The sequence below is a fragment of the Drosophila serrata genome, unplaced genomic scaffold (genome assembly GCF_035046125.1).
Source record: "Drosophila serrata isolate PLE 108 unplaced genomic scaffold, ASM3504612v1 contig_8, whole genome shotgun sequence".
In the NCBI taxonomy this organism is placed as follows: domain Eukaryota; kingdom Metazoa; phylum Arthropoda; class Insecta; order Diptera; family Drosophilidae; genus Drosophila; species Drosophila serrata.
The window spans coordinates 1177517-1190223 of NW_028256906.1; the positions used below are offsets into that span (position 1 = coordinate 1177517).

At 33.2% G+C, this 12707-nt stretch overlaps 2 protein-coding genes across 4 annotated transcripts in view; both read left to right on the plus strand.

Annotated features, from left to right (window-relative positions):
• The window catches only part of LOC110184410 (rho guanine nucleotide exchange factor 10), an 87923-nt gene that overhangs the window by 47001 nt on the left and 28215 nt on the right, over positions 1-12707 (plus strand). The window lies entirely within an intron of this gene.
• LOC147645136 (uncharacterized) lies at positions 1792-2924 on the plus strand. 2 transcript variants are annotated; one of them, XM_086826966.1, is made up of 2 exons: positions 1792-1939; positions 2154-2924. In XM_086826966.1, exon 2 carries the CDS (start codon positions 2183-2185, stop codon positions 2873-2875), a length of 693 nt encoding a protein of 230 aa, XP_086683092.1. In that variant the 5' UTR covers positions 1792-1939; positions 2154-2182; the 3' UTR covers positions 2876-2924. The 2 variants fall into 2 exon arrangements, with proteins under 2 accessions (XP_086683092.1, XP_086683088.1); XM_086826962.1 differs by lacking the exon at positions 1792-1939 and having other exon boundaries at positions 2008-2924.

Below are 12707 nucleotides of genomic sequence, written 5' to 3' on the forward strand. Positions count from 1 at the left end.
TCTATTTTTAACGATTGTTTGTATGACAGCTATATAATATTGTAGTCCGATTTTTATAAAAATTTTGCACAAAATTCTTAATTAATATATATTGTCTATATATTAAATCTCATGAAAATCTGTCGAAAACTGGAAAAGTTATATGTTTTCTTAAAATGTTCCGATCGTTCTTATGGCAGCTATATATATGTATATATATAGTCCACCGATTTGCCATGCTCCGACTTATATACTAGTAAAATTATATAGAAGAAAACTTCATAGTTTCATTCAAATAACTTGCTCTAAAAAACTCACGCATCTGGACTTATGATTCCCAACTAGTTCTAACATCTCCGGAACGAAGTGACTGCTGCCGGCCAAGTATCAGACATGTGTTGTGTTACAAAAGTTGCAAGTCATTGTTTATTAGTGTTCAAAGTTAGTAACTGATCATACATACTTACTGGTTATAGGTTCTTACTGTTCAGAGTTACTTTCTGGTCATGGATACTTACTCGGCAGAGTTACTTACTGGTCATAGATACTTACTGGTCAGAGTTACATACTGGTCTTAGATACTTACTGGTCAGAGTTACTTACTGGTAATAGATACTTACTGGTTAGAGTTTCTTACTGGTCATTGATACTTACTAGTCAGAATTACTTACTGGTCATAGATACTTACTGTTCAGAGTTACTTACTGGTCATAGATACTTACTGGTCAGAGTTACTTACTGGTCATAGATACTTACTGGTCATAGATATTTACTGATCATAGTTACTTAATGATCCTTGATACTTACTGATCATAGCTACTTACTGGTCATAGATACTTACTGATCAAAGTTACTTAAGGTCATATACATTTTGCTGATCAGAGTTACTTACTGGTCATAGATACTTACTGATCAAATTTACTTACTGGTCATAGGTACTTATCATAGTTGCTTACTGGGCATAGATACTTACTGATCATAGCTTCTTACTGGTTATAGATACTTACTGATCATAGCTATTTACTGATCATAGTTACTTAATGATCCTTGATACTTACTGATCTAGTTACTTACTGCTCTTAGTTAATTACTGATTATAGTTACGTACTGATCATAGTTACTTAATCTTCATTGGTACTTACTGTTCAAATTTACTTACTGATCCTCTCCATTCAACAACCGTTTCTCTGGCAGTTTTTTTTAATATAGAATTCCGATTTTTATAAAACTAAACGAAATTTTATAATAATAAAAATAGATAGCTATGAATCAAATTAGATAAAAATATTTTCAAAACTCTAAAAGTTATAATATGGCAGCTATATGATATAGTCGTCTGATCTGGCCCGTTTCGTCTTATGTAAGAATGAGAGTATTTATAAGACTAACTGTAAAGTTTCATTGAGATACCTTAAAATTTGTGGGGAGTATTATTTTTAACAAGGAATATGGTTTATTTAGTTAATTCGTAAGATAGCTGGAAAAAATCATTAGAAATTAAGAGCACAACTGGCGGCAAGTTTCTATATGTATTTTGCTGTTTTTAAATTATTTTCAACAATTTTTTATTACCACATCGCTAAAAAGACATAAACGTAAATCTTCTCAGCTGTCACTGTATATATATGCACTGAGACAAATCTGTAAAAGTAGGCATTGCAATTTAAGTAAATTAAAGCAAGCTTTCATTAAAAAATTTCTAATTGAAAAACATAAATTTTGAGAAAGGAGAAATATTTTGTTTTGTTAGAATAAAAAAAAAGGTGAGATTGCTTTTCGTTGTCCTAAAATATATCTCCTCCTTTCTCTCAGTATCTCAACCTCTCAGATTTCGCTAGAGCTAAAAGATAAGCTCAAGACACCGTCGCCTTTCCCAGAGATTTCAATCTTATTTTTATGACAGTTTCTTTCGTCACTACGTGATTTTGCATGTGATGGTAATAATAGGAAGAAAAAGAAGGTAAAGCGTTAAAAGGTCAGAAAGACCAAAGTATTACACACAATTCTACAGATATTTTCTATATCAATTTCAAACCATCATAGTGGGATGTTTGAATACACTCACTCGCCTTTATATATATACAAATCTTTTAATGTGTGACATACAAGTAGTAGAAACTTATAAAACCAGTGATCTTGATGATCTTGAGCAATGAATCCTATTTGCAATATAGATATTAACCGACCCGAGTGCGTTCGATGGATGAATGAGGTGTACGACAGGTGTAGAGATCTTCTCCTTTATCAAATTGCACCGATCAATCCATATTCCTTGTGGTGGATCTACGATACTCCGGCTGTTTACAAGGAAGTGAAGGAAATGACTGCCATAGACTGTCATAAGCTAAAGCGGGAATTGGACAGGGAACTGGAAGCGGAAGCGGAAGCAAACACGGAAGATAAAGATGGCCCTTTATTCCTGGCAATCATCATAGGTGCTGTCATCTTGATTATCCTTATAATTATTGGCCGTTGCATACAGTTATGCTGCCGAAGAACAAAACCTGCTGCAAGTGATGCTGATGCTGCTGCAGCTGCTGCTGCTGCTGATGCTGCTGCTGCGGCTGCCGCTGCTGCTGATGAAATCGATCTCGAGGAGCAGTTGGATATGGATCTGGCAGAAGTTCCTAAAAAGAAAAAGAAATGGAGGATTGGCATTAAAAAGTGGCTACGCCGTCGGTTCCGTCCCTGTTTTCTGCACAGCGATAATCAGATACGAGAGTTTGAGCTCGCCACCGAGAAACAGGTGGCCACCCACAATGAGCGGATGAAGTTAAAGATTGCCCTTTGGACGAAGGCCCAGAGGCGCGATGCTCAGAGGAAGCTGGCAAAGCTGCAAAAAAAGAAAGAAAAGTTAAATGAAGAAGCTAATAAGAGTTTAACGCCAACAACTTAGTTGATTCTTCAAGTTTTAGTAAAGTTTTAATATGTTTTAAACCAAAAAATATCGATTTTCTGCTTAAGATTGTAGTAAACAAAAAATTCAGGAGTTGTGTTATATATATCTTAGCCTATCCTGAAGTCTTCTTTACTATTATAATATACATCATAGTTGATTCTCCAAGTTGATGAGAAATTTGTTTGATTTCTTCTAGCTGACTTTCTAGCATTCAAATATAAAAGATTTATTAATCATTATATTTATTCCATGCCTATCTTCCAGTCCTTTTCCCTACTATAAATCCATTTAATTAAAAATCCCTTGACAGCCCTTCTAGTTGTCTGATCTTAGCTGTTAATTTATTTATTTTTTAGCTTACAAAGTTAAAGAAAAAATTCACATCGCCCCCAACTTTTGCTTTGACACTTGGTGTGTCTCTGAACTTTGCTTCAAGGGGTATTCATAGTATTTTATTTCTCTTGTCGTCGGGTTTGTTCTTTGTGGCATCATCAATCATGCAACAATACAGCGCAGGCGCAAATGCCAAGCTGTAGACCCAGGTTCAGAGCTGGGAATAACCTGAAAATAATGTTTTTTGGTTGGAAGAAGGGGGTCTAGCTTAGAGGTAGTTGCTGCAAAATGTTTAACAAATATTTAACATTAACCTTTTCCATTGATTGCACTTAATTAACAGCTTAGCTGGCTGCTTTTTGACAGGGTATATGTCTAAATATTATATATATAATTTTCAAAATATATTTAACAAGCAAACAAGTATTGAAAAACTGAATCCCTATTCTGTTTTGCTTTATAATTTGCAATGATAAATTATTAATAATATTGAACTACTCTCAGAGGCCGCAAAAAATATTAGATATTTGGGTCAGGGCAGTCGATTGACGTCTGTTTTGAAATATATGTATGTACTTAAAAATCGGGATATATACGCATATATACATAGGCAAACACATGTGCGGCTGAACACTTTGCACCATCGATGAATTTGAGCCATGATGGGAGGCAACAACAACCTCATTGGGCCCATTTTTCCCATGTAACCAATTAGTGCGGAAACAAGAACAACACTGAGAGAAATTAAAGGAAAATAATAGTTCTATATAACATTAAATTATAACAGCATAGGTTTATTTATTTATCTATAACTTTAGCTTAGTTTCAGTTGAAATACTGAGCAAATTTCAAACATTGCCTAAGATTATCTCAGTGTAGGTACCGTTTATGACTTTGGTTCCAGTAACCTGGCAGTGGGTGGTTGGGTGACTTACTGACTGACTAGCGGGAAAGCCATTAATTACGCCACACAACAACGGAGAGAGGCCCAATGCTAATGATGCTCGACTATGATGAGGCTGATGGAGTGGGCTAATTGGTTGCTTGGTAACACTCGAAACCCTGTGGCACTACCTGAAGCCCCTGCAAGCTCCTAGACGAGTATGCTTCTTACTTTTCTATACTATTTGATAGGCTTTAAAATTATGGAACTTTAAAAAATCTTCCCTAATCAATGACTTTATTAAACTTTCATCAATCTTTCTCTCTAATACGTCTTGTTCTAGTCGATTGATTTTGAAGAAGGATTGATTGAACGTAGATTTAATTGACTGCCAAATGAGCTAAACGTTTTAATCGGTTCAAATGACCCTGCTGCCATTTTTCCATTCATTTGTTTTCTCAATTTTCATTTGCTCTTTTTGCATTTCCTTTTTAAAGTAATTTTTAAATGAAAATGATAACCTTTTGTATGGCTAAGAAAGAAAGAACTGCCATAGCATTTAACTAATGCCTAATTGACCCCTTGAGGCATTTCTATGAATATTTAATATACATTTCCTTAATTTATATTGATTTATACCACCGTTTAATAATTTTTGGGTGGGAAAACAAGCAATCAGAAATTGATTTCCATGATTTCCGACTTGTAAAAGGCTTTGAACTTTGCCTTTTTTGTTTATTTAAATATTCTCTGACCTTTATAAAAATATAAATCTTCGTTGTAATAATGTAAAGTTAATTCCCCTAATTAAAATTTTTGGAACGTTCATCAAACCAATGAGTTTTGTATTTATTGTTACCGCTGTTTTGGGTGTTGCTCAAAATATATTTGCATAATGTTAGTTTTGTTGGCTAAACAAGAAAATATTTACCTAATGCGACCTTCAACCGAAATGTATATATTTTTTTGTTTATAGTTTTTTTTGTGAGTTTTGAACTGAAGTTAACCTGCATTTAACCCACCTTAACCTTAACCTGTCTTTCTATATATTTATTTTTGGTGAATAGTTATTAGTTCCCTGTAAGAAATTAGCAGCTGCGTGTTATATTTATATTTATAAAGAAAAGTTTCTGCTGAGAACTAGTTGCATTTGCACATATTTTGCACTTGGGAGAAATGTATTCAAAAGAATTCTAATAATTAGCTTCTTAGCTTTCCCCACATTTTCCGTTCTCCATTTGACTGTGTAATTGCTGCTAATGAATCGTGATTAATACCAATAGAAATAGAGCTTTAAAAACCAGAACATTTGACTCTATATTTATAATGAGGATAGGAATTATGTTTTATTATCTCTAAGAAAAAAGTGTCAAGGAAGTCACAGGATGGTACTCATACCTTGTCGACTTCCTTGTTATCAAAAAGCCAGGAAAAAAGAACATAAACAACTGGAAAATCAACAAAAATAGAAAAGAATTGTACATTGTATATTGAAAAGATATACAGAGAGAGAGAGAGAGAGAGAGGGAGGGGGTCGGCGGGGAAATGGGAAAACTACAACGGGAAAAGCAATTGAAAAGTCACGGACAAAGTGTTAACTTTGTTCGTTCGACATCTGCCATCCGTCGATGTTTGTCGATTTCTTATGCATTATTTATTCCACCGACAACGACGACACGAGCTGTGCACAGCTGTCAAGGCTATCGATTCCAAGTAATTCCAAAAATATATAATCAAAGGTTTTAAACTAAAAAAAAAAGGAAGAAAGAAATTGAAAAGAAACTACATCCAAAAATTCGAATTAAACCTATCAAAATATAAACATTAAAAGGGACAAAAATACAAAAGGAAACACACAACAAATGGTGCAGCAATTAAACCTTTAAAAAATATAAACTTTAGACAAATTTCTTTGCATTTGAGTTAATTTCTAGCTTGGACTCTGCTCGTTTGCCATTAATTACTTGCAGCTCGCACTTTAATTGACATTTTGCTGGCTCGCTGATAGAACTGCCTTTGCTCTCTATCACTCGTAACGATGATGCCAATTGAAGCAGTCAGTCAGTCAGTTAGTCAGTTAGTCAGTTAGTCAGTCATTCAGTTAGTCACTCACTCACTTACTCACTCACTCATTCACTCATTCGGTTACTGAGCCACTGATTTACTGATTTCGACAGCCAGTTACTCTGAGGCGTTGGCACTCGACGCCTTTGTGTGACGCTTGTCTTTTGTTTTCCACTTGGGTGGCACTTTTCTTGTTTTATTTTAACTGCCATTGTAATAAGTAGAAATAATAAAATAGGAAAAATGGAAATGGAAAAATGTAAAGTGACAAATGAGTGATTTTTTTTTTTATTATTGCCAGACAGGCTTGGACAACTGTTGCTCTTGATTCCAGCTGGTGATGAGGATTCAAGGCAGCTTGAATAATTATGAATATATATATTAATGGAAAAACAAGGCTTTTTATTTACTTAATAATTAAATTACTTGAAGGAGGCGATAAGATGAAAATTCATTTAATGCTAATGAATGTATTATTATCATTAATCTTTATAGTAATAATAAAGCACAGAGTTATTATTTTACTTACTTTTAAAAGTACTTGAGGGAAATGATAAGGTTAATTAAGGTTATTAAATCAATTAAAATATATGTTCTAGGTATGTTTTCATTTAAATAATCTAAGCCCTGAAATCATTTCTTGATTTCTTTTTCATACCCTTTCAGGGTATTATAATTTTAGTCAGAAGCTTGAAACGATGTGAAGGAGTCATTTCCGACCCTATAAATCATATATATTCTTGATCAGCATCAACAGCCGAGTCGATCTAGCCATCTCCGGCAGAAAAATAACATTTTTAAATTTTTTCAAAATTTTTAAGGGGTTATATCTTTAAAATTCGACAAAAAAAATTGGAAAAAATTTTGAAATCTTTAAATTTTAAATAGAGTATGCAGATTTGTTAAGCTAATAGAAACTAACTTAGGAAAGCTTTCCAATTTAAAATTAATGATTTTTTGGTTGAGTTATGTGATTTTTAAACTTTTATTTATGGACAATTTTGTCATATAAAAATCTTTATAAATAACGTTTCTAGACTAGTTCCCTTCTTTATATTATTGATTCAGGAATTGATTTACATAAAAATCTTTCTGTTTGAGAGAGAGTGAGGTGTTGCCCCCTTTGTATTTGTCTATCGATTTGTAATTTTGTCAGTGGGCCACAGTTTTTTCCTCTCCTCACCTTTTTGGTGTTTCCCATTTAACCATTTGCCTGGTTTTTCCCATTTTTGCCCCCCATTTGCATTTCTATTTCTACTTTTATTTGCCCTTTTCACTTTCATTTGGGGGTCTAAGTTATTAACTTTGGTTCCACCAAAGTTTGCCCTGTCTCTTTGGGTTGCCTGGTTGCTCAGCTTAGCTGGTTGGTAAGTTAGTTGTTTGGTTAAAGCATTTCACTTTTCCCCAGCGATACATATACATAGTTTTTTGTCTATTTTCTTTAATATTTCATTTGCCACGCCCACACGCAACTAGCGCTTTTACTTTCTACCTAAAAATAAGCAAAAAATTACTACATATGTTGCACTTTTTGGTCTTTGTTTTATTTGTATTTGTGCTAATTGTGATCTTTTCTCTCCTTTCTCCCATCTCATTTCAGGTGAGTAAGAAAGCCTACGCCATGAGAGAAAATTCTCATCATTATAACCACCAACAATCTTGATTTTCTGATCTTTTGGTAAGTGGACTAACGGTCGCCGTGGACCTTCCATTAATCTTCCTTCTTGGAGTTTTTTGACAATGACTCATGGTACACTCGATTCGCACAGTACCTTTCATCTCGTTGAGTCCAACTGCAGTCCCTGAATGACTCACACACACGGCTCGAGTTTGGTGTACAAAAGCAGTCGCAAATATAGGTTTATTCAGGGTATTGTTTATATTAAATAGGGAGAATTTTAGATACTTTTAGGGTATTTATTTTAAAATTTAAGAAGACTCAGAGAGAACAAGAGGGTTTTCATTTAAATATATCAATTTATATGGGGTTTTGTATACAAGAAAACATTAAAAGATATTTTCGTACTGTAAAATTGGGAATTTTAGTGCCATGAAAAGGGGAATTCTTCAAGCTCCCTGGCACGCTTCTAATCAATTAAAAAATATATTTAAACACAGTCAAGTCAAGGTTTAGCAATGTAATTTTGAATATATAATATGCACATATATTTGATAATTTTTATCAATGCTTTTCCTGTATCTATCTGAATACCCTCGACTATTCAAGCGGTTTTTCTGATTGTTTGGTATTTTTGCTTTTCTGCTGCTTTTGGCCATTTATTGCCGGTCCGACTAGAACTTGGCAAAGACCAAAACAAATGTATATATATATACATAATATATCCCAGATTCATTCGGATGAGTCAGTCGCCGCAGATGAGATGAAAATGCAGCTGACATCAGCAGTGCGAGTGAGATGAGTGTTAAAAAGAGGTGAGCACGTCCTCCCTCTACCTCTCTCTCTCTATCTCAATGTCCCCTCTTTGCATTTTCTAATTAAATAAAAACCATTTTCGAGGTAACCTCACGACCCCGCCTTTGGCTGGGTCACCCACAGTTAAATAAATCAACAGAAAATGCTACAAAAAATTAGATTTATACACAAAGTAAAGGAGCAAAGGGTTTAAAAAGTTCACAAATTGCCTTTCACTTTTATTATTTCCAAAGAAAACGAACTAGAAAATTAAAACAAATTTTGCTCTTGTTACTAACATTAAAAACTTCTTTAAATCAACTTAATAACAAAGCGAATACTTCTAAAAATGCGCCATTTCCTGTATTTAGTCGAGCATTAATTTTAATGAGATGCTAAAATAATTTATGATGTCTGCCATATGTGTCTTTGGTAATTCTTTGCGTTTGTTCATTATTTTTACAGCTAATTTAATTGTATTCTTTTTATGACACTGATGAACGAACTGTTTATTAACGGATATTTTTATTGCTTTTAAGTTTACAGTGGTTTTTAGTTGTTTTTAATTATTTGTCTAGTAATATTTTAATTGTAAAATTAACTTGTGTTGCTTTTTCTGAAATTTCTTTTAAAAATCACTTTTTAAAGCCATATAATTCCCATCTAAATTGTTAAAAAAATGTTTGTTATTTGTTTATAGTCTCTAAGGGATTAGATATTTGGTTTAGCTGTCATACTTACCCTTTTTAAATATTTTTAATAAAAAGAAAATTAATTATCTTAAGGGTTTTTTAAATATATTTATAAAGTCGTAAAATTTCTTTTAAAAATAATTGAAATTTAAATTCAATCAATCAAAAATGTAATTACAAACAAATAATTTGTATTATTAATTATTTTCACCCCTGTCAGGGTCATGAAAACAATCTGGCCAAATTTTAAGATCTGCTAGCCAAATTGTTTATTAATTTTTGCTGAATAATTGCTTGCATTGGTGGCACTGTGGTGCGGTGGTGCGACGGCGGTGGTGTGGTTATTTGGTGGTGCGTCATCCGCATTTTCATTGCCGTCAGATGTCGACGGTTTCTTGAACTCGTCGGATGTCATCTTGCGCCTCATTCCTCGCTCGTCAAACTTAATTGGCAGCCACCCATACCACCCACCCACTCCGCCTACACCCACACCCACACCCACTCCCACACCCACATCCTCCCCCCCCCCCCCCCCCCCCCGAAAATTGCCACCTCGTCAGCGGCTGCCTAGCGATAAATGCAAATTAAATATCATTTAATGCTAAAGAGATGAGAAAAAATACGAAAAAACGAGAAAAAGATGCCTTGAACCTTTCAACACAAATATTTGCTGGCAGCTCTTTTTATTTTATTTTTTTCCGGAAGTTTAGCTAAATGTATTTTTTTTTTCATTTTTGTTGTTGCTTATTTTATGGCTTTTTAAATGGTGCGAGATTTTGTAGATTATCCAAAGAGAATCTATAAGTGTATTTCGGTTTGTTTTCTTTATACCCTTACTTGGGGTTTTATTTTAAATTTATTTGTATTTATTTTTTTGTTTCTGATTCCATTTTATTTTTTAATAATAATGAAGATACTCAGTATGTTTTATTAAAGAAAAGCTTGGGAAAAATACAGTTTTTGATGAATTAGCTCATTTATTTATGAAATTCATATCAATTCTAATGGAATTCTGTTGTAAAATCTATATTAAATTATTTATTAAATTCTGAATTAAATTCTAGTTTAATTTCTATATTAAATTCTTTAGTAAATTAATTCTTGCAAAATTCTTTTCGATTTAAACAACATAACAAACTAGGAAAACCATATATTTGTGTGAGCCTTTCCATCTTTGATCTACTTCAGAAGTTTTGTATCTGTATCTGTATATCTGAATTTATTTGTATCTGTATCTGTATATCTGGATTTGTGTATCTGCATCTTGTGGCTTGACTTTATAAGGAGAATCAGCACATACAGCTGGTCATTTGCTGGCTGTTTATATATATGTATGTTAATTATTTAGCCTGAGCCGCCTTTGTTTTGTCGCAGCATTTGCCATTTCATAAAATTTCATAAATTATTGCACAATTAACCTTGAATGCCACAGCAGAGCGGATCTCTCGGATATGCTTCCCTTTTTTATTTTGTTAAAGTTGTTTCTCTAGTGATCCCCTCGAGTCTGCGAATGCTGTGATCTTGAGAACTCGCGTTGGTCGTTGGTTTTTATGCGACCAGACATTACCAGATAACCCATTTGACACTCGGCACCAGTTTGCGACTCATTTAAAGTGTATTAAGTTCTTTATTTTTGCGTTTTGCTTTTCTCTCTGTGGTTTTTTTCACTGCTTCACTTTTCATTTCAGTGCCATTTTTTGTGTTCATAAATATTGTTTTGTTCTTGGGAACTGAGCAATAGAGCAACAGAGGCTGTGTTCTGGTCATGGTCCTCATCTTTTTCATCTCTTCATCACCTCATCTCTTCATCTCCTAATGTCTTTGTATATATATCCCACTAGATCTGTGAACTTTAAGTTTTCTAGGGGGCTTTGAATCATAGCAAGGGTATGAGCTCTTTCAATGCTGTATATAATATATAGTTTTTAGTTTTTTTAAAGGCTAAAATAATATATATTATTAAGATAGTTGTAGTAGAAAATGGTTCATAAGAAAGGTCATTCTAAAGGTGTCTGAAGTGTATTTGTTAGTGCAAAATATCTATATATAAATATAGATATACGCAATCAAGTATCTATATTAAAAGTCTGCTTTATGGAGTGAACATTTTTATGCAAATCAAATGATTCTGTCACAATTCTAATTATATACGCTTATTGGTTATCAGTTTTGCTATATATATATATTAAGCAGGTTTTGTTTGGTTTCCAAAAATTTACCATTAATGCATATATAAATAATTAAGCTTAAAAAGGTTTTTAAACCAACCAAAGAAAGACTTGAAATATATTTTAGATTTCACAAATGCCTAAGGTAATTAGTCCATTTCTGATTTATTTTCCTGGTTTGGCAATTACCAGTTATATTTATATATATTTTTACCACACATTTTTTATGCCAGATCTTAATTAGACCAGCTAACTTATGCCTCCTCTCTCTATCTCTTTATTTATGCTTTGGGAAATTTGTGTAACGCTTTTGTTTTTTCGTTTCCACCACTTGATTTTCATGATTAATCGACTTTCTGGGCTAAAGTTTCCCAACGCTTTTAAAAAATCTTGCAAATATCAATTCCTATATTTCTAATGTATATTTTTTTTATATTTTATTGTAAAAGAGGTGAAACCTTCACCATTGAGGTCCTTTGCCAAAAACACTCCCTCTTTGGCAATCTCTCAAAACAATTTCCAACCCATAAAAGCTGCACCCAATCATTTGAATCTGCCCAAAAAAAAAGAAAAATAAACTAGCCAGGTGAATAAAGTGCATTCAAAACAACACAATGGCATTTAATAATGGTTTGAAAAACAAAACACAATAAAAACAAAGTTTAATGCAAAAAGAAATGTAAGATGAAAGGGCAACACGTGTAATACACGGCATACAAGGCCGTTTCTTTAATAACTTGTAATGGGAAATGATTATTAAAAGTATGAGCACAAATATTATTGTAATTAAAGACCCAACCCAAATCCAAACCCAAATACAACCCCCTTAAAACCAATTTGAAGTTTTGCCAACATTTGCAATCCCAATCTCAACGGGGGGAACCTCTCGACTTTGACTCCCCCCAACAGGTGCCGTAAACAAAAATGTGACTGGTTTCGATTTCGACTTGAACTTGAATGGATGGTTGATTTTTTAGTTATTTTATTTTTTTGGGTCTCTTCAATTATCGTTGTGTATACAAAATATATGGGCAAACCTCAACTGAGTAGGTGGACGAATGCAAAAAAGTAGCTACGTCATCATCATCATCATCAAAAGTTGAACTGCGTGCCGAAGGGCAAACTTGCTATAAAAGTCACGTCCTTGACTTAAATATGTTTCACCAGGTCTCTAGGAAATGTACAAAAGTGTAATGTATATAGAATGTATTAAAGAACGAATAATACATATGTACACTTTTTCTCAAATTAACATTTTAACAAAGTTTAAAGTGGG

What these genes read in the sequence shown, in the direction of transcription:
- LOC147645136 (XM_086826962.1), top strand. Translation starts at nt 2,132, where the DNA reads ATGAATCCTATTTGCAATATAGATATTAACCGACCCGAGTGCGTTCGA.